The sequence below is a fragment of the Lampetra planeri genome, chromosome 3, assembly GCF_965212315.1.
Source record: "Lampetra planeri chromosome 3, kcLamPlan1.2.h2, whole genome shotgun sequence".
NCBI lineage: Eukaryota > Metazoa > Chordata > Hyperoartia > Petromyzontiformes > Petromyzontidae > Lampetra > Lampetra planeri.
In genome coordinates, this window is record NC_136109.1 from 5,961,698 (window position 1) to 5,984,456 (window position 22,759).

A 22,759-nucleotide genomic window follows, 5' to 3' on the forward strand; every position below is an offset into this window, starting at 1 on the left:
ATGAACACAACAGCTATGTACACATTTTCCGGCCTCACAACAGTTTGCGCATTTTAGCGCGCGTCCTTGCAGCGGGCCCCTCACACGGGGTAACCGCGCGTGGCGGACCATCAGGTGGCAATTGTCCGTCTTGGGGTGAGCATTCATCCGACTCCGCGTGACCCTCGGTATCCGCAGGAGGGGTGATTGGGCGTGAGCCCGTCACTCCTGATGCACCTGAAGGTGGCAAAGCCGGCAAGGCATTAGGTGAGAGCGACGGAGACGGACCCAGCGAGTCGGCCGACCCCCCACATGCTTGGCCACGCGCGTGTGAAGTGTGATTGTGTACCGCAGAGAAGGGTTTTAACCTAGAGGGGTGCACGAACCATCGCCGCTTCCCCCACTTGATGCGCACGCACTGCGGTCGTAACACCTCCACCACTTCCACAGGGCCCCGCCACGGCCGCACCAGTTTAAAGGAGGTTGCCAGTGGCACCTGGGGGCAGTGCAGCCATGCCTTGTCCCCCGGCTTCCACTGCAGCATGTGCACTCGACTCAATCTGAGGCGCTCATTCGCCTTCTGACGGAGGTCAGAGTTTTGCATTGCAGCATCCCGTGCCTCGGTCAATTTGTCCAGATTAAATTTAACGTGGTCAGCCAGATTAGTTTTTCCCTGCGGCACGGGGATCTGCAACTGGGCACGAACAGGCGGGTCTGGTTCTCGGCCGTACATGAGGTAAAAGGGAGAAAACCCCGTAGCTGCATGGGGTGCCATCCGGTACGCCGCCAAGACCCCCTGAATTTGTAGGTCCCAATCCGTTTGCGAGTCCGAAACTTGTTGTGATAACATGGACGTGATGGTGCGATGCAACCGTTCGACCATCCCGTCAGTTTGTGGGTGATATGGGGAGGTCCGAATTTTCTTTGTGCCCAGGAGATCACAGACTTGTCTGAGTAGTTTACCGGAAAAATTTCTGCCCTGGTCGGTCAGCAGCCTCTCCGGAGCACCTTTGTCCAGGACATAACCCTGAACAAAGGCCTCCACGATGGCTGCTGCCGACTGGTTGGCCAGAGGCCAGGCCATAGGCCAGCGTGTAAAATACTCGACACCAGTCAACAAATATCTATTCCCCCTGGGGGTGGCGGGGAATGGTCCCAAAATGTCCAGAGCGACCAGCTCGTTTATCCTGGACACTTTGATCGATTGCAAGGGCGGGTTAGACTCCCGTGCCGGCGGTTTGCGTTGTGCACATCGAGGGCATGATCCCAACAAATCCCCAACATCCCTCGTCATGCCAGGCCAATAAAAATCAAGTTGCAGCAAGGCGAGAGTCTTTTGGGTCCCCAGGTGTAGGAGGCGCTCATGAGCGGCCCATACCACCCTGCCCCGCAACCCAGTAGGGACCACCAGCCGATGTCGACGCGACTTCCCGTCCCAATGCATCAGCAGGCCTTGGCACATTTCCCATGCGTCGGAACCACCTCTTTTTCCCCCCGCCGCACCGCCAACGCGACGTCGCCACCCGAGGAGGGACACATCCTCCATCTGGAGGCGCCCCCAGTCAATGACGGGCAACCCCAACAGGGAATCTTTGCCCTGTTGTTCGATCGAATTAGTAACTACTGTATCGTCGTCGTTGGCGGCCGCCAAGACAGGAACCGATGTGTCCCCTGGAGGTCTGCAACGTCCAGACCCCAGGAGGCATGCACACTCGGAGGTGGTTGGCAAGCGCGACAGAGCGTCCGCGTTGGTGTGGCGAACGCCCTTACGGTATGTGGTTTGGAAATCGTAATCCTGGAGGACCTCCAACCATCGGGACAATTGTCCCGATGGCTGTTGAACCCTCAGGGCGTACTGCAGTGCCGCATGATCTGTGCGGACGGTGAAATGCCGACCGTACAGATATGGGCGATACTGTTGGATGAAATGGACAATTGCCAACAGTTCCCTACGGGTGACACAATATCGTTGCTCCGCTGGAGACAACACCCGACTGCCGTACGCAACCACACGTTCCACGCCGTCAACCACCTGGGAGAGCACGCCCCCAATACCCGTGTTGCTCGCATCGGTGTCGAGCAAGAATGGTTTTGAAAAATCAGGGTAAATCAGGGGAGGAGCGTTTACCAAAGCGTCCCGAAGGGAGCAAAAAGCAGCTTCCTCCTCCTGACCCCAGCAGAACCGAACCCCTTTTGATGTTAAAGCGTGTAGGGGTTTTGCTATAGTCGCAAAATTAGCGACGAAGCGTCTATAATACGACGCAAACCCAATAAAACTCCTAACCTCTCCCACTGAGGTGGGAGTCGGCCAGGAGCTTACACACTGCGTTTTGGCGGGATCGGTAGAAATACCTGAGCGTCCCACGATGTGCCCCAAATAACGCACCGACTCGCGTAACAAATGGCATTTTTGGGGCTTAAATTTCAAATTAGCAGCCCGCATCTTTAGGAAAACCGCCCGCAACCTCTGGAGATGTTCATCAAAAGTTTTGCCAAAGACAATAACGTCATCCAAATAAATCAGGCACGACTCCCATTGCAATCCAGCCAAAACCAATTCCATCAACCGCTGGAAAGTTGCCGGCGCTGAGTGTAAGCCCATCGGCAACCGGTTGAATTGAAACAGGCCGTGCGGAGTACGGAAAGCAGTTTTAGGCTTTGAATCATCGTCCAGAGGAAGCTGCCAGAATCCCGAAAGTAAGTCCAATGTGGAGAAGAATCGCGCTCCCGCCAAGGCGTCAAGCGATTCGTCCATCCGTGGGAGCGGGTATGCGTCGGCAACCGTAATTTTATTAAGGCGCCGAAAGTCAACGCAAAACCGCAACGAACCGTCCTGCTTCTTAACCAGGACGATCGGCGCTCCCCAAGGGCTGTTGGAGGGAGAAATGATGTCGGCGGCTAGCATGTCATCAACAGCCGATTTGACATGGTCCTTTTCGGCGGGACTCAACCGAAAAGGATTCTGGCGTATTGGCGCGCTGTCACCCGTATCAATATGGTGACGCAGCAGATTAGTGCAGCCCAAATCGTATTTATCCCGACTGAAAACGTCGGAAAATTCCCTTAGTAGTGTCTTAAGACGTTGACGCTCTAAATTTGACAGGTCCGTCGATCCCGCACAAAGCGCCTCGAGCCACCCTTCATCGCTGTCCGAATGTGGTCGCGGTGCAGGGACAGCGCCGACATGACTCGCGACGGGTTCCTCACAGGGCACCGGCGTTGCGTGAGCAAGCACGGTCCCCTGTGGGACCACCACCGTCTGCGAGCCCACATTGAGGACCGCGATGAAGGGTTCTCCTTCCCCTCTCACTATGGTCTGGGCCGGGAGTAAATCAGGTCCACTGACCCCGGACCTAGACGGTCCCAACAGAACCCCTTGAGCCCCAATGCCCTTAGCGAAGGGCCGCCGAAGTTTCAAAGGAATCAACATTTGCGCCCCCGGAGGAACGCGCACCGTTCTATCTACGAACGCCGGCACCGTCGCGAACGCCGTCCGGCTCGTAGCGGGGGATGGCAGAAACGCCATGCGTCGGCCCGATGGGAGCTCAATGCATCCCTGGTCGATTAATATCCTAATCGGCATTTTGGCCAGGAAGTCCGTCCCCAGCAGGCACGGAACCGCCAGCGAGGAGGAAACAAAAATCGGCCCAGACAATTTAATATCCCCGACACAAATTTGGGCACGAATTTGTCCGATGATGCCAAGTGAACCCCCGTTAGCAGCAAAGAATGGCACGTTAACAGGCATCAAAGGACGGCTTTGGGCAGGGAGAATGTTATAAATCAACTCCGAAATAATGGTCGCCGATGCTCCTGTATCGACCAGGATGCGCACCTCGACCCCATCGATGTGGCCCACAACGGCCGACGACCCTGACGACGCGGCTACAACCCGATGGGCCAACACGGACCACTGGCTGGGTTCAATCTGAGTACCCAGAGCGGTGCGTGTTGGTGCCATGGTACGCGATATTGGCCCCCCCTTCGCTGCGGTGTTTGAGTGTGTGACGGGCGTGTGCGTGGGCCAAGCATGAGGGGTGCCGCGACTCGCCGGATTATGATGGTGGAGCTTGTGACGAGGGCCGGCGTCCCGTTGAGGTGTCGTCCTGCGCTGCCCAGGAGAGCGGCACCCCGAGGCGACGTGGCCCCGGATGCCGCAGTTGTAACAGCGTGGAAGCGCTGGTGACGACGATGGATGTTGTAGACGGCTTGAACCGGCCCGGTCCTCCCGTACTCCCGCTCCATGCTGCCGTTGATGGTCGATGGCGCAAACCTCTTCCGCCGGGAGGGTGGCTGCAGCGACGGCACGCCCGCTCGCCGCCTTGCTGGCCTTCCGTCGTTGAGAGGACAGGTTTGCGTGGAGAAGACGGGCCGCTTGGAGGGAGCACATCTCTGCATCGTCCTGTGCGACAATGACGATGTCTAAGTCGTCCGCCAGCAAAAGTATCTTCTCTGTCACCATGGCGTCGACACCCTCGTCATCCATTCGTGGAAAGGCCTCCTTCGCCAGTGCCAGGAGGCTTGTGCGGTACGCCAGGGGCGACTCCTTCGTCCCCCGCTGGCGATCGTAAAAGAGTTGGCGACAGTCCGATGGTGGACCATATACCGCCGACAGCACCTGCATCGCCTTCCGCAGCGTGGAGCGCCTCTCCTTCGAAGCCGATGTTAGAGTGGCGAGGGCGTCGCTGTCGAGAAGTGCTGGCAGCGCGCGGAGAGCCTCGGCGTCTGTCCACTGTGCCATCTCCTGGTGAGCGAGGAAGCGCCGCTGGAAGCCGCCCCAGTCGCCATCCTCGCCCACAAATTCCTTGAGTGGAGGTAGCCGCTGATGTAAGGCAGCGGCTGCAGAGGAAGAACGCACTCCCTCGTCCGCTTCACTCAAGTCAGCGTCGGCACGAACCAGCGATGGCATCGCCGGTCGCACCCGTGGTGACGTTCCGCCCGTTGGTGGTGACGCGGCAGGTACTGTACTCCCGCCGTTGGACGCGATGCTTAGAGCGGCCACGCCCTCAACAGCAGCTGCGGCGATGGCGGGAGTTTCAAAATGTTGCTCCGTGGAAATGGCGGGAAGGCGCTGTGATCGTCGGCTGCCGTTGCCCCGTGGCGGTCCCGCAGCCCCCAGCTGCGTGATGGTGTCGAGCATGGCGGCTGCGGCGTACAGCAGCTCGGTCAGCTTCGCGTGCGCCTCCCTCAGCCCCTCCATCGACGGCTCCCCTTCCTCCAGCTGCTGTGGCGTGGATGAGCCCCGCCCCGGCTGGTCGATGGCATCTTCAGCCGTCTCGGGCCCTCCGACTGCAGTGGTGTCTTCTGCCTCTGGTACCCCGACTCGAGTCGTCCGGCGTGTATCCATGTTCGTACTTTGTTTCACTTCTGACGCCAGATGTAGTAACGCTTATGACTCGTTCACACCGGAGTTGGAGGCACACTTGTTTATTTAACACCACACGTTGTGACATACACACTGAGGGGGTATCGGCCCCCTCACCCGTCTATCTGAGGACACACCTCTAGGCTAACCCTAGCCTGCCTCTGAGTCCTCCTCTAATGGGCTAGGGGAGGCTATCTTGGCCCGACACTGGTCAGTCGGGCCCGGTACCCAGAGTCCAGACCAGCACTGGCTCTGGCTCTGGTACCACGCCACTGGCTCGAGCCTGCGCGGTCCTGATAAGGACGGCGTGCCAGGGGGAGACCAGGGCTCTATCTAGGACGTCTTTCGTCTTCTCTTCTTAGCTAACACAACACTCCCGAGCCCTTCGATACATTCCCCTTTTATACCCAACCCCTCCCTGAGGGGTGGGGCCCCGGGGGATCATAATGACCGAATCGACCCCCCAGGGTGTCTGGCGCGGACGTCGCAGAGGGCACCTGCTCGTGCACACATGTAGCCCCGCCTACTGTGTTTGTTTACCATAGGCTGCCATGCATAACGAGCTCTCTCTCTAACACCCCTACACATAACATGGATGACTAATAGAGATTCCCTTCCCTCACCCAGGCATCGAAGAGCCTTCTATTGTGCCTGTACTAGATGGTGGGGTGTGAGGGTGACAGTGTTTAAATGGCATGAGTTATGTACAGAAGTGGTTATGTATAGAATTTCTATGATCAATTAATTGTCTCGTTGCTTTCTATCGTAAGGCATAATACAATCATGTTCCTTCGAGATTTGAATATAATTACAGGCATCAACCACAGTGGCTTTGAATATGCCAAATGGCCTTTTGGCCCCAGAATTCTGAATAACAACACTGCTAGTCTTCTGTCCGTCTGCTCATCTGAGGGCCTTACTATTGTCGGCTCATGGTATCATCGACTGAACATCCATATACAAACTTGGATCTCAAAGGATAGTCACACAACTAATAAAATAGACCATATCCTGAACAAGGACAGAGCCATCTTTAAGTCATACCGGGTTTTCGATGGAGCAGAGGCACCTGTTAACACTGAACACTGCCTGATTGTCGCACAATTTTCAGCAAGCCATCATATGAAGCTTAAAAACAGCAAAGCAGGCTAGATGGTATTTCTCCAGGACTGTTGAAATGTGCTCTGCATCGGTTCTGCATCAAGATCTGGATGTCTGGCAAGATACCTGCTAATTAGAGAGACAGTATAATTATTCATATTCTTAGGTTTTTTCGGTAAAGTCACGTAGGTAAAAAATTAAATTTAATAAAAGTAAAATAAAAAAGTTAAATAAAAAAAAATCACGACGTTTCGGAGGCAACACAAGCCTCCGTCTTCAGGTGGAACCGTCACAGCACGATAGCTGTATCTTGATATCTTGATACAGCTATCATGCTGTGACGGTTCCACCTGAAGACGGAGGCTTGCGTTGCCTCCGAAACGTCGTGATTTTTATTTTATTTTGATTTTACTTTCTTATTTTACTTTTATTAATTTAAAACATTTTTACCTACGTGACTTTACCGAAAAAAATCCTTGCAGTCACGAAAGCTTCAAATCTAGAAGACAGTATAATTGTTTTTACGTACAAAGGATCCTTTACGGCATGCTGCAATTATAGACCTCTATCACTACTTTCAGTGCTGGGAAAGGTTTTTGCACACGTAATTCTAGGCACGCTGCAACCACTCCTGACAAAACACCATCACCCATAGCAATCAGGATTCACAGCCAGTTGATCTACGATGGATGCTGTACTCCACCTACTTGCATAATTGCACCCTGAGTTTGACCACCCATTGCGTGTCGCTTACATTGATTTGAAGGCAGTTTTTGACTCTGTGGATCTATTCACTCTCTGGTCTGCCTTACGAGGAATTGGGGTCACCAGCATCCTGATGGACCTTGTGAAAATCTAGATGTAGGCAAAAGTGCAAGGGTTCGTGTTGGGTCCAGACATTTGCTAACATTTTGAGACCACATCTGGGATACGTCCAGGATGTGTCCTCACAACGGTGCTTGTCTGTTGGGCGTTGACTGGATCTTTGAAAACGAGACCCATGATCTTGGATTGAGAATTTGCCGGCACCACTTACCTGACCTCAACTACGCTGATGATGCAGCCTTGTTTGTTGAGAAGTCTGCACCAAGTATTAGTTACTGTATGAACCCATGAAAGATATAGTAACCTCACCCAGGTGATGAAAGGAACTGCAGGACTCTGCTGCATCAGCTGCTCTGGAGTGGCTCTGTCGAGGTGTGGAGCCCTCCCACTGGTAGCAGTCTCACCCTCTCCTCTATGAAAAAGTCACGTGCTCACTATGTGAGCATCACCGATATAGACATTACTCACACACACGACTGTGAATATATTGTACATACAATTATTAAAGTGCATTACATTCATACGCTGTAATCAATAACCATGTCATACCCAACAGCACACTGAGTCTGCTCGCTGTGAGTTTGTACAAATGAAGATTCCTCAGCATGGACACATGTTCCACGGACTGAATCAAGGCGTTAGATTGGTGATACAGGAACCTGCTGGATCTGCAGAGGCGTGTGACTCAGAGGAAGGCACTCACCAGGATCTGAGCTTTGAATGTAAGCCAGCACGTTTTTTGTGCCCCACTCCATGGGTTTCCATAGAGAATCCGGGACGTTGGAGGCATCCGGGGAGACAGACGTCAGCAACTTCATGAACAGCTCTGTGAGACAATGCGACTTATCAAACAGCAACCTTCATAGATGGTAAAATATTATTATTTCAATAGCATATTTTGTTGTGATTAACATATGATATTTCGATTTAAATCTTTTGTGACTGCAGAGCGCACTTCCCCCCCCCCCTTCCAACCCAGCTTAAATAGACGCTCCAAGCGTGGTGGTGTTTCATTCAGACGCTGTCTCCCCGACAGACCTGTATTCACCTGAGGACGGCTGCTTGCGTTGTGGCCGAAACATCGTGAGAATTATTTTATTAAGTTTTATTTTTATTATTTTATTACTTCCCTTCTACGTGACTTTACCGAAAGAACCAAGTAGATGAACATATGATATGTCTATAAACATTCCGTCATGTAAAATTTAAGCCCCCACATCACTAAACGTTTTATTATTTAGCTGTTTGTTATGACATTTTAGATTGTGAAAATAATCAGATGCAATAGCAGCATAAACCTGCCTTATAGTAAAAGTGTGCAAAGAAGCATCAAGAGATGTACACTGATAATTAAAATTGCATTGAGATAAAAAAAACAGGAACACATGAATAAAATAAAATTCACAGGTTATACTCTTTGAGTTTTTTGGTAAAGTCACGTAGATAGAAAAATGATAAAATAATATCTACGTAACTTTACCGAAAGACCCAAAGAGTATGAATTCTGGCAGTCACGAAAGCTTTAAGTCAAGATTCACAGGTTAATGACATCCTGGAAATTGCTAAAAAAATAAATTCAGGTTAGGAAGAACATTGTCGTTTGAAGGACAATGGTCCTTGGTCAAGAATAATGATGGCTTGGCAGCCAGGAAATGGAATGCATCTGAGAAGATGCATGAGAAGGCAAGGCTTTACAAAGGAAGACAGGGTTCACAGAAGAACATGGTAATTCACACAGAAATAAGATTCCACCCAGGAAGATAAAATTCCACACAAGTCTTCCTGTGTGAACGCTTGTCTGCATGCTTCACAAGGATGTATGAAGGAAAGCAGTCAAGAAGACAAGGGTTCCACCAAGAACGCATGGATGTACACAGAAAAAAAAGGTTTGCGCATGAAGCTATGGGCTGTAATTCGTAATTGAATGAATGCACGAATGACTAAACCAACAATTTAATAATTTAGTGTTTCTTAAATAAATAAAGGTTGAATGAATGGTGAATTATATTCTATTTTTTAGTTCAGCAATAGGTTCAGCAGTTGAATGTTAATGATGAATTAATACACACTACATACAAATACCAACATAGCATATTCTTAAATGCATATAAGTTAATGTACATTTCCAAGATTTCCTCCCACACATAGAATACATGTGTAATAAAAGACTTGACCACGATGTCTGGCTCAGTGTCCTTTATTTGGTTCGTACTATATTTCCCACACGGCTGTCTCCTATTTGTTCAGTCCCCACAGTGCTGACTCCGATGTCGCTCCAGTCACCACCAGCAGCCCCGCTGCTGGCCTTTGTCGCTCCCGTAGCACCACAGCAGCCCCGCTGCTGTTACTCTCACACAGCCCCCCCTGGCTGTACTCGCTGCAGCTCCTCTCTCTCTCGGTCACTCCGCAGCTCTGACAGCCTCGTGCTGTCTCCCTCTTCGTCGCTCCTGCAACTCCTGGCAGCCACTCCGCTGCCTCTAACACACAGCCTTACTGGCTGTACTCTCTGCAGCTTCACACCACCCAGTAGCTCCCTACTGTCCCCGGGGTTGGCTCCCGATGGCCGACGGGGCCCCCCTCCTCTCGTTCGGCCGCGTGGCCTCACCCTTTTCCATTCACAACCCGACTGCCTTCTCCTTCCGGTTTACCCGCTTAAGGACCCGAACCTTCCTCCCACGTCACATGACTCCACCCCCCCGTGACGTCACATCCGGAAGGTCGCTTACGCCCGCATTACACATGTGTAATGACAGCAGAGCCTACATGCGCTTTGAGTGCACTAGTGGCCATGGGAGGTAATGACAGGAGAGTCAGTCTACAGTGCGAATGCACTAGTAGCCACAGGAGGTAATGACAGGGGTATAAGTTGCGAGTGCGAAGGGACCGGTGGCTACGGGAATGATCGAGAAGGGAGCGTGGTCAGGTGGCAGAAGAGGACGGCAGAGTCTGCCAGTGGAGCGAGCATCCAGAGTCAGCAAGAATTATCCAGAAGATGGGAGTGGCCTTGGTTGGTATATAAGGGAGATGCGCGGGAGACTCGGGGCTGTTGCAGTGGGTTCTCCGCATGATGTCAAGTGAACGTGTCTTCAATAAAGTGCCATCTCATAAGAAGCGTTTCAAGTCGTCATTACAACTGGTGTTAGAAGTGGGGTGTTATTATGCCATGACATGGCCTGCAAGAATAACTCACCGACGACTTCGGATGGGGAAGAGACCCCCCTGCAGCAGCCCCGGGTGGCGGGGACCGGGTGAGCAGCTCCACAGGCGAAGAGGGAGCAGCAGTGGTAACGAGGAAGAGGCCGCCCAACAGCAACAAATAAATAAAGAATGGAAAGAGGTAACAGGATGGCTGGACCGGCTGTAGCAGTGGTCTCGCAGCTCACTGTGCAACTTGCCACAGCTGCGGCGAGAGGAGGAGCAGCGGAGAGCATAGTGGGAGTCCCTGTGGTAGAAACCGCTCAATCGACGGCCGCCATTTCGCAAGATAACTAAATTACAGCTCCGGCAGCGCGGGAAATAATTCGTAGCAGCAGGAGGCGACTGGGGCGCTTTTACCCGAAGGTTCGAGGCAGAGTATCAAACCATGGGATGGTCAGAATAGGAAGCGCTGAGAGCCTTGCCTACCACCCTTGACGACGATGCCCTCGAGGTGTTCCGAGCTGTGCTGAAGGAGCGAAGGGCTATGCTACAAGAGGCGAATGGTAAAATGGCGGCCGTGTTCGATCCCCTGTCAAGTACGTGGAAGAAGTTCCTGCAGTGAAAGCGAGAGGAGGCTGAAACGCCCCTCGCTTATCGCAGTGCGTTGATGGTGATGGGCCAGGTAGTGTACCCGCAGCTGAACGAGACGGCGCTGGATTCTCTGGTGATGGAGAAAATGCTGGTGTTGGTGCAATATATGGGGGTCGTGTTGCCAATTGTGGAGGAGGAGGTGCAGACCTCCCTGTGGGCGGCCCGATGCCTGCAGGCAATGAGGGGATGAACCGGCGGCCTCGTGTGGTGGCATGGTCGGGTGATCCGATGTTGGGTGGGGCCTCAACAGCCCGGTCAGCGGAAAGTGCAGCGACGTCAATGGAGGAGGATCCAAAGCTGGGGGAGGAGGTGACGGCGGCGGTACACGGGTGGCCCAATGTTGGGGAGAGACTTCGCGACGGCCTCAAGGATGGTGACCAAGGGGGGAGGTGACGGCTCTGCAACGAGGGCCCGCCATTTCCTGCTTCAAGTGCGGTCAACCGGGGCACATCGTGCAGGGATGTCGGAGCGACGCCCAGACTATGACGTCGCCAGCATCTATCTTCTCGCCAACGGCCACTGCACAACTATGGCAGGCGGGTCACGACACTACAGATACCCGGCCCAAACCATCACCTCACACATCTAGGCAGTCATGTCCTCCGGGCTCCATTATCATCTTGCATACTTCGGTCGCATCAGTCGTGTCGGTTGCGTCGGTCGCGGTTGAACGGTGGGTTTCGACTCTAGGCGGATGGCCCAAGTCGGGCATTCAATGGAGGAGGTAGGCGGCTGCCGCAGGCACGTCCGCAGAGGCCAGCTCCATTGATGGGATAGAGGTGCATGTCTTAATTGACACTGTCGCATCGCCCACCATTATGTCGGAATTGATATATGGCATGCTGCCATCGAAATACCGCTGCGTGACATCGGTTGTGAGCGCATGTATGGTGGCTAATGGAGGAAGCATGGGGATCGTGGGCCAGGTTGAAGTGTGTGTAAGGATTGGAGGGATTGCGATGTCATGGCCCGTTTTTATTTAAAAAATATGGCTGTCCCCTGCCTGTTGGGCGCCGACTTTTTGAATAGAATGCCACTCAAATTTTTGATGGATCAGAGGTGTATAGAGATGGAATCAGGGCAGTGGTTATTTTTCTTGGATTCTGTTGGAAGGAAAGTGGATGCAAACGTCGTGATTCAGGCTTGGTGAGGGAATTGGTAGAGATCCCACCAGGAATGCAAATGTTGGTTTTCTTGCGGTACCGCAAGCGGTTGCAGTCGGCCGATCCAGATGTGGCAGTTCTCCTGATGCCGTCCAACAGAGCGACCCACGGGCTTGCGCTGGTGGGTGTGCAGACAATTCTAAGAGCAAACCAAGAGCTGTTTCTGAAAGTGTTAAATGTGGGAGGAAGGACAGCTGTGGTCCAAGTGGGTACCGTGTTGGCTCATGCGATGCCTGCGTGTTGTGAGGCGGGAGACCCAGCAGCGACAGATATCGTGGGAGAGGTGGAGGAGAAAGCCGAGTCAGATGAAACATGGGCAGAAACCCTTTGTGACGAGAATCCTAATTTGTCTAAGGGATAACTGGGCGAATTGAAGTCATTCCGGCAGTTTTCAGATGTTTTCAATAAGGGCAAGTTCGACATTGGTCGTATTTCTCTATTGCAGCACCACATTAATACGGGAGACGAAGCCCCTATTCGGCCAGAACTCATATCGGATGAGTCCGGTAGAGAAGGAACATGTGAAACAGTCAGCAGACAATATGTTGGCAGCGGATATAATCTCGCCATCTACCAGTCCTTGGGGTACCCCTGTGGTGCTGGTGAAAAAGTCAGACGGTAGTCTAAGGTTCTGTGTTGACTTCCGTATTCTGAACAAAGTATCGGTGTCTGATGCATTCCCGCTTCTGCGAATGGACGATTCGTTGGATGCATTGTTGGGTGCTAATTTTTTTTCTATGCTAGATTTGCTGCCCGGGTTTTGGCAACTACCCTTGGATGAGTCATATAAACCAAAAACTGAGTTCCGTATGCCTCACAGACTGTATCAGTTTAATTGTTTCCCTATGCGTTTGCATTCGGTGCCTGCCACGTTCAAGAGGCTCATGGAGTTGGTTCTGGCAGGACTGCAATGGAAATCGTGCCTCATTTATTTGGATGGTGTGATCGTGTTTGGTCGCACATTCGAGGAGCATGTGCAATGATCGCGTACGGTGTTATCGAGGGTACGCTCTGCTAATTTGAAATTGAAGCGCACTAAATGTAATTGATTGCAATCCTCTGTACGGTACTTGGGACACATTGTGAGCGCGTCTGGAATAGCGACAGACCCCGACAAAATGGCGTGTGTGCGGGATTGGCCAACCCCAAAGTCTGTGGGTGAGGTGTACAGTTTTCTCGGGATCGAGTCCTATTATCGACACTTCGTTCCATGACTCGCGACCGTTGCAAAGTCCTTGAATGTATTGACTGCCAAAAAACAGAAGTTCAAATGGGGAGAAGAGGAAGAGGTTATGTTTGTCACACCACGTGACTGCCACTCCATTTTTCTCTGCCCTTCATCCTAGACATGGACGTGAATGATCTGGGTATAGGGGCTGTCCTGTCTCAAGTAAAGAATGGAGTCGAGAGGGTAATCGCTTATGGTAGTCGTGTTCTGTCACTGGCTGACCAGCGGTATTGTGTTACCCAGAGAGAGCTGCTGCCAATGTTCTGTTTTATACAGCAATACAGGCCCTTCCTTAATGGCAGGGACTTCGTGGTCCGCACTGACCATGTGGCCCTGCAGTACTCTCTGCGGCTAGACCAACGTGCCGGTCAGCTCTCACGCTAGTTGGAAATACTACAAGACACAATAACGAGGATGTGTTATCTCGGCTGCCTCACGGTAACTGTGTGCATGTGCGTCGGGCGGGGCATGCTGTAAACCATCTGCATCTGTGTCACCGGCAGTCGTGGCTTCTCTGAGGGAAGCAGAGCCTACCGCGGTGCATGGGCATAGAGACAGCACACTGGGGCTGATGCATGCAGAATGGGGACAGCTGCAGATGGAGGATGGTTCGTTGTTGGCTTTGCAGCATTGCACGGAAAAAAAGCGGAATACCCCTGCCTCGGCAGGAATCTCGCGGTTCGTTATCCACGATGGACTTTTGATGCGGTGGGATGGGGTCACCCATCATTGGTGCCTGGTGGTCTCCACTTCCCTACGGGGTATGCTGATGCGTGTAGTGCATCACATTAAGCTACTGCACCTTGGATGCTGTAAGACACTTTTGACCTTGCAGTGAGATTTTTATTGGCCTAGAATGTCGACCGATATCCATCACTTGGTCGTGGGTTGCATGGAGTGTCCACGCCAGAAGCCCCCGTTGCAAAAATCTCAGCCCCCTTTGCAGTCCATCACGATGTCCCGTATCAACGAATTGGTCATGCTAGATATCCTGGGTCCCTTTCCCTGTTCACAAAAGGGTAACAAATTTCTCCTTGTGGGGTGGAATATTTTACCAGGTGGCCAATGGCTTGGCCATTACCAGACCAGACAGCTGCATCCAATACTGACGCATTCCTACACGGCTACGTGTTGGACAAGGGTTCCCCAGAGCAGCTTCTCCCTGACCAGGGTCCAAATTTTTCATCTAAGCTGCTGCGGAAGGTGGGTACTAAAACAATTACAATATCCCCATACTATCCTAAAATGAATGGAATGGTAGAACACTTGAAAAGGATGATAATAGCTATGCTCTGTCAAGCAGTGAATGAGGCACAAACAGACTAGGACTTGCATGTCCCAAATAAATACGGGACGTACCCGTGCTGCTGCAGGTTACGCTCGATCGGGTGTCGGAGGCAAATGCTGTGGCGAGGGAAAATACTAAAATACTGCCAGGGCACAAGCCGCTAATGAGAAGAGCACAGGGCGGCGTGAGCACGTGCTTCCTTTGAATGTCGGTGACAGAGCATGGCTGCATTGTCCTCAGGTGCCGCTGCGGACATCACCTAAGTTTCACCACTCGTGATGGGGACCAATCGAGATTGTGGAAGTCAATCGGCCACAGTGCGTGCGAGTACAGGCGGGGCGTCGTCATTGGTTTGTCCACCCATCACGCCTCAAACCATACTTCCATCCCCGCCCAGACATCTCATCTCCATATCCTGTGTGGCCGTGGTCTGGTGTGTCGGACGTGCCAGGGCAGTCGTCCAAAGTAATTGTGCAACCCGGGAAATGTATTGTGCTTCCAACAGAATGCAATCTTCTGAGTCTCAGAGGCCCAAAAGAATCCACCACGTGCGGTGGACCGGCGTCAAAAACCCAGTCGAGAACTTTACAGCTGCGACAGCAGCTCTCCAAACCACAAAGTGGACTTTCAATTCCCAAGGCCAAACATTGTTTTTAACGTATCCCACTGCAGTTGTTGTTGTTCGCGTGAGGTGGTTTGCACCACTTACTCGTCATATTGTATTGTTGTTGGTTTCTATGGTCAAGCGACGAGTTCTTTCTATGCGGATGTGGTTTTTCATTCTGTTGTAATTGTTGAATTTTTTTTTAGTCTTGGTATTAGCCGGAACAGCCATATTTTTAAGAAGGGGAGGGGGGGTGTAATGACAATAGAGCCTACGTGTGCTGTGAGTAGACTAGTGGCCCCAGGAGGTAATGACAGGGGAGTCAGCCTACAGTGCAAATGTACTAGTAGCCACGGGAGGTAATGACAGGGAAATTAGCCTACAGTGCGAATACACCAGTGTCCATGGGAGGTAATGACAGGTGTATCAGTTGTGACTGTGACGGGACTGGTGGCTACGGGAATGATGGAGAAGGGAGCATGGTCAGGTGACGGAAGAGGTGGGTAGAATCTGCCGGTGGAGCGAGCATCCAGAGTCAGCAAGAATGAACGAGAAGGGAGGAGTGGCCTCGGTTGGTATATAAGGGAAATGCACGGGAGACTCAGGAGACTCAGGGCTGTTGCAGTGGGGTCTCCGCCTGATGTTAAGTGAACGTGTCTTCAATAAAGTGCCATCCCAAGAGAAGCGGTTCAAGTCGTTATTACACATGCATATAATTTCATGTATACACAATTACATGCACACAATACAAATGCAGTATGGTTGCTGCAATATGACAATACTAGAGAAAGGTAAAATGGAACCGGCACAATAATATTGTTCAGTTTGCTATATTGTCATATTTCTAGAGAATGACTCAGAAGCGCCAATGATTAGAAGACCTTTAGCAGGCTTCTGTTAGTGAACTGCTTTTTAATAAACTTAATGACATGTAGTTGTAGCACATAAAGAACGCGATGAAAAAGTTAAATAGAATTACAAAGTAGATTTTAAAAATATCACGGTAATTATCATATCGTTATTTGCAATATTGTATCATAAAATAAGTGATTGCAGCAACCCTAACATATACATGCATGGGTGAAACATATCTGCTGAGTGCATCACAACCTCAATAATCTTGTGCTCCGTGCTTCTATGTCGAGGTATTGCCCCCTATTCCTGGACAATAACGTCAGTTTGGTTAAGAAAGTCTACATGTGTACTGCACACACAATGACTTAGTCCTAAAAAGTGTTATATCATGATTGGATGCTTCAATAGCGGGGAATGCCAATGTTCGTGAGAGCCATTCCTCCTATTGGCCATCTGTCAAGTCTGCAGGTTCCTGATCACTTGCGTGTTTATTTGCACGCACTTACTAGCAGTCATTAGCAATTTATTTTTATTTTTATTCATTATATTTTACATTCTCACATCACAAGCAAATAAATCTACAGTGCCAAACCACGTGCTATTGTGTTTTATTACTTACATCGTGAGGGGAAGGGGCAACTTCCTGCTATGATCCATATTTGTTTTTAGCTGAGGCTTTGTGGTAGTTTATGCCAACATGTTTTTCATTAAGCCTGCACCACAATTACAAGAAGCATGGCATGAACCTACCTCGTAGTTTAATTTAAAAAAAACGACCATGGTACTGGGCTACAAAATACCGAGGTGTAACTTCCTCCTGTGCTTATATCGGCAGGGGGAGATTCCACATTTTTAGCAGTGGGCTGTATGTGATGTTTTTTTTCTGGAATTTGCGGTCATGGGTGGAGGGATTTAGAGAACCTACTATATTTGTTGATAGTCTGCTATTTTATTTATGGTTTTGTAGCTGAGGTGATCCAGTGCAGAAAAGTTAAAATGCATGTTAACTGAGTGGAATCTTTTCATGTATGTAGGAGTTCTTTCTATGCTATTTTAAAAACTAAAACTGATGCACTTTACATAACGTACCTGAAAACCTTGCATGTTTATAATGTGCCACAAAATCACTCAGGAACATTTCGTTTATATTAATGGATTAATGCATTAATTCACGTGCAGTCATGCTTTAGCAAATCCAATTATTTGATGTATGTTTACTAATTTAAGAAGCATAACTGAAGTTCACAGACTTTGCCCTTTAAAGGAAGAGAAGTGCTCATGGCTGCGTGTAAGCGCTTAAAGACAGAAGTGACCAATCAGGAAGCTGCACATTTGACAGATGACCTAAAAGAGGCATGGCTCATACAGATTTGCATTTCCAGTTATTTACGTATATTACCATGAAATATCATGCCAAATTAATGCGTGCACAGTGTGAATATGAGATTTGTACAAAAGCTGCCATGTTGATGAATCACAGCCGAGGATTCAAACAGAAAGACAAGGGTTCACATAAGAATACAAGGATGCACACACAAACATAAGAATTCACACAAATACTTATTGTGACAGAATGTGTGGCTTGTAGTAAGGGGCAGCACTCACCTATCCCCCCTTCCTTGTGGAAAGTTTTTGCAAGGACAGATCTCTCCTCGACGTTGAATGGATCACGGATGTTGCTCATCCTCAACAGGGTTGGTATGGTGGAATTGTCAAACCTACAAAACATGATTGAGGATGAGAGTTTTTGAAGACAACCCTCTGCTATCATACATATTAAATCACGTAAATTCCATTACTACACCATATGATTTTTTAAAAGTGTGTTTGGATATGGTTTTCATGACCAGTCAGATTTAAGCACCCTAAACCGATTCATCATCATCAGCCATGTTCAATCTATTACTGGATGAAGGATTCCCCAATCTACCACCACCTGTTATGACTCTGCAATGTAATAATCCATACAGCGCCTGTCCATCAGAGCCGCTTTGAATAGCCATAGTCTTATTCGTATTCTTGGTTCTTTCGGTAAAGTCACGTAGAAGGGAAATAATAAAATAATATTAATATAAAACTATACAAATTCTCACGACGTTTCGACTGCAACACAAGCAATCATCATTAGGTGTGAAATCCACAGAAAGAAAATTTGAAAAAAGTGGCGGTTTTTTCTAACGTCAGCACCAAGGACAGCGATTTGGCAGTTTGCCAGATGGACGAGTCCATCTATATTCGGAAAAAAGGAGGGGGGAGCAGAAAATGGAATGCGGTCTGAAAGTCACCGTAAGCGTGAACACAATCAATTAAGACCCGAAATGGTTGATTTAATCCTTCCAATGATTGCTGAGCCAGAATCCATCTTCTCGGTTGAAATTGTCTCTGTTTGTATATGTGAATAGCCTCATTAACGAACCTCTCATGGTAGCCAGATGGCTTGCAAAGAACCTCTGTCATGGAGAAATCAATGTCATGTGAGCCCACTGATTTATAACAGTGCTCTGCCACGGCTGAGGTGTTGTTCCTTCCGTGTTTTAGGTCTGCTTTATGTTCACGGATGCGGTCAGAGACATGTCGTTTGGTTTCTCCAATGTAACAGCTACCACAGAGGCAACTCAGTTTGTAAATGCCAGGGTACTGTATGTCCGGAATCACATCTTTAACAGACGGAACCAGATCACGGATTTTATGTAATGTGTGGAATCGGACCTGGATCTTGTGTTTATTCAAGATTTCGGAGATCTCTTTTGTGATCCCTGCAATGTATGGTAGGTGATAGTTTTGAATGGCTCCTCAAGAGGGTCCTTTTTCATGGTTGGAGTGATGGCTTTGCAGATTGTGTAGTTGGAGTAACCATTAGCCTTAGGAGCTTGGTGTACGTGCTTGAGTTCACTGGAAATGTGTTCCTGGTCAGATATGCATTGGGCTCTATGGTGCAAAGTCTTGATTAGGGAATTCTTCTGCTCCAGCAGCTGCTCCAGCAGCTGCTCCAGCAGCTGCTCCAGCAGCTGCTCCAGCAGCTGCTCCAGCAGCTGCTCCAGCAGCTGCTCCAGCAGCTGCTCCAGCAGCTGCTCCAGCAGCTGCTCCAGCAGCTGCTCCAGCAGCTGCTCCAGCAGCTGCTCCAGCAGCTGCTCCAGCAGCTGCTCCAGCAGCTGCTCCAGCAGCTGCTCCAGCAGCTGCTCCAGCAGCTGCTCCAGCAGCTGCTCCAGCAGCTGCTCCAGCAGCTGCTCCAGCAGCTGCTCCAGCAGCTGCTCCAGCAGCTGCTCCAGCAGCTGCTCCAGCAGCTGCTCCAGCAGCTGCTCCAGCAGACCCACCTCTCTCTGCCAACCCCCCCCTCTCAATTTAAGGCCTCGACACAGAGACATTGGGTCTCTGTGTGTCTATGTTGTGTGTCTCTCTCTGTGTGTCTGTGTTGTCTCTCTCTGCTTGTGTGTCTGTCTGTGGGTCTCCGTGTCTGTGTTCTGTCTCTCTCTCAAATTTAGTTCTACCTGATGACGGTTGCTTGTGTTGCAACCGAAGCATCGTATTCTATTATTTAATTTATTTTCTGTCTACGTGACTTTACCGAAAGAACCGAAGTGTAATTCCTGCAGTCACGAAAGCTTCAAATCAAGTTTGATACGTATATTATTATCATAAAAGATGCAGCAGAAGTTATTCAGACAGACTACTTCACAAATTAGGACAATAATTGCCGGTCTCTGCATATACAATATCTGTAAACCGCCAACAAAAACCTGGTACCTACCACCATTGTAAGTGATGCAACATCCCATGATCTACATAGGCGACTTCAATAGCCATCAACCTATGTAGGGCTGCCTAGTTAACAACCTGGCACGCAAACAATCCTGCATTGGGCATCTGCACAAGACCTCTTCCTCGTTTTTGATGCCAAGCAACAAGGCATATCCCACTCTGCACGGTGGAAAAAGGAATATAACCCAGACCTGTGCTTTGTAACCAAAGATAAGAATGGCAAGCCTTTGCCCATCATGTGCAAAGTCCTGCCTTACTTGCCGCACAGCCAACACAAGCCCATGGTCATCCCTGTTGGCCACGAAATCCCAGTAATCACCAGCACACCAAGACCCCACTGGAACTTTGGACGGGCAAATTGGCCTAGTTTTATGGCTGCGGTGATAAAGAACATCAACCACATCTCCATGAACCCTGAAAACTTTGAGCAGTTCATAGCGCTCATGAAGAAAGCTGCCAGGGATGTGATCCCATGGGGCTATCGGAAGTCATACACCCCTAGCTGGACTGCGAAAAGTGAAAACCTACTTCGAGAACCTCAAAGCACCGGCGACCCAGAGATCGCCACAGCCCTTCTGCAGTTACTAGATTCTGCCAGATGAGCAAAGTAGGCAGCAATGATGGAGTCTTTTGACTTCATGCACTCCAGCCGCAGGGCATGGGGTTACTGCGAAAACTCGGTGGAGCAGCACCCTCAGAACATCAAACTCCTAAGGCAACTGCTATTGGAATAGCGGCGCAGCTTCTTGACAATGAAAAAACAATCGGAAGTCAAAAACAAGAACGCACAGTAAAACAATCCGCAAAAACATACACTTTCCACCAGTGTCAAAAACTCTCCTCTGTTTGCAGCTGTGCTTCTGGAAGAAATATATGTCGCACTGACGGTAACAAAGGCAGGTAAAGCCACAGGAATAGATGGAATTTACCCGGAATTCCTAAAACACCTTAGCAGCAAAAGAACCTGGGTGGCAAAACTTTCTTCAAAAATCAGCAAACTACCAAGACTTTGAAGAAACGCAAAAGTCATTGCTCTCCTCAAGCCAGAAAAAATATGCTGATAATTTGCACAGCTACAAGCCAATCTCTCGTCTTCGTACAGCCTACAAGCAACTGGAGTGAGTACTGATAGCTCTCCTCTCTCCTCTCTTGGAAGCCACCATACCACCTAAGCAGGCAGGTTTTCATCTACAACAAAGCTGTCGTGACCAGGTCCTCGCCTTGACATCACACATCGAAGCCGGCTCTCAGCATATACAGAAAACAGCGACTGCTTTAATAGCCCTGTCCTCTGCATACGACACGGTGCGAAAAAACGGTTCGCCTCATCGCCAGTATGCTCAGTAACTGAAATTTCGTGTCTATCTCGTAAACCAGATCAACCTTCCACGAACTCTACAAAATTGCCCACCGCAGAGGTCGGTATTAGCACCAGCCCTGTTTAATCATTATACCAGCGACCACATTAAGCCGCAAGTTCATTTAGGCAGACAATATAGCACTGGCCAATCAAGCGACGACACTCAGCGCAGCTCAAAACATCTTGAACACCGACCTAAAGAAATTGGAAGATTCTATGGGAACCTCATTTGCCAGTAAAAATATGATAATTGTTTTTTTACCCTTCTATCTGGCAACAAAACTGACACCTTTTTACAAGGAGTCATGTTTGCATAGACCGCAATACCTGCAGTCATAATACAAACAAAAGAACATAACTCTGATAATGTGCACTGTCCCTTAAGTTTGTAATAAAAGACTTGACCACGATATCTGGCTCAGTGTCCTTTATTCGGTCCGTACTGCGTCCCCACACGGCTGTCTCTCTTATTCTCTCTGTGCTGGTTCCGATGTCACTCCAGTCCACATCAGCAGCCCCGCTGCTGTTCTTGTCGCTCTTGCAGCCCCACAGCAGCTCCGCTGCTGTACTCTCACACAGCTCCCTTGGCTGTTCCTGCTGCAGCTCTGACGGCCTCGTGCTGTCTCGCCTTCTCGTCGCTCCTGCGACTCCTGGCAGCCACCCCGCTGCTCCTCACACACAGCCTTACTGCCTATCTCTATCTGCAGCTTTACACCTCCCAGTAGCTCCCTACTGTTCCCAGGGTTGGCTCCCGCTTCTGACGGTGCCCCCTCGGCTCGTACGCCCGAGTGGCCCCACACCTTTCCATTCACACCCCGACTGCCTTCTCCTTCCGGTTTACCCGCTTAAGGACCCCCTACCTTTCACCCACGTCACCTGGCTCCGCCTCCTCGTGACGTCACATCCGGAAGGTCGCTTTCGCCCGCATTACACCACCCTCCCCCATAGAAAAAACCCAGCCGACCTCGGCTGAACAACACCAAAGCGTAATGCGGTGAACCGACCTTCCCCCTTAAAGGACACTAAGCATGCAATATAACAACAAGAACAACACACAAGTAACATCGACGAACGTACGAAAGCATGCGATAAATACGACGGCAAGAACAAGAACAATAACAACATACAATCAACGAAACGTAAGCGATTTGGAACGAGTGCGGGTCGCCGGCCCGTCCCGGACGGTCGGCGGCCCACTTGTAGAACGGGGACGCGATGGAACACGAGAAATGACAGGGGGTAATTCCCCTGCTGCGATTGGAAGTCCACCGACATCTCGTGTCCCTGACGAATCAGTCTTGGTCATATTCGGCGAATGCGCCTGCAGCGGGGTCGGAAGGGTCGCCGGGCTTGAAGGTCCCGCAGCCTTGGCAGGCGCCCTCCGAGCAGGCCCACTCCTCCCCCGCGGTGTCACGGTCGGCCTGTCTGGAACAGGTACGACAG

The 22,759-nt window shown here is 50.2% G+C and overlaps 1 protein-coding gene across 2 annotated transcripts in view; it reads right to left on the reverse strand.

Moving 5' to 3' along the window:
• The window catches only part of LOC144736816 (uncharacterized), a 674,279-nt gene that overhangs the window by 400,892 nt on the left and 250,628 nt on the right, over window positions 1-22,759 (reverse strand). For both annotated transcript variants that reach the window (XM_078619463.1, XM_078619471.1), the window contains 2 exons: window positions 17,803-17,915; window positions 7,974-8,096 (listed from right to left, as the gene is read on the reverse strand). In XM_078619463.1, coding sequence (XP_078475589.1) covers window positions 7,974-8,096; window positions 17,803-17,915 — 236 coding nt within the window. The remainder of the gene's footprint in view (window positions 1-7,973; window positions 8,097-17,802; window positions 17,916-22,759) is intronic.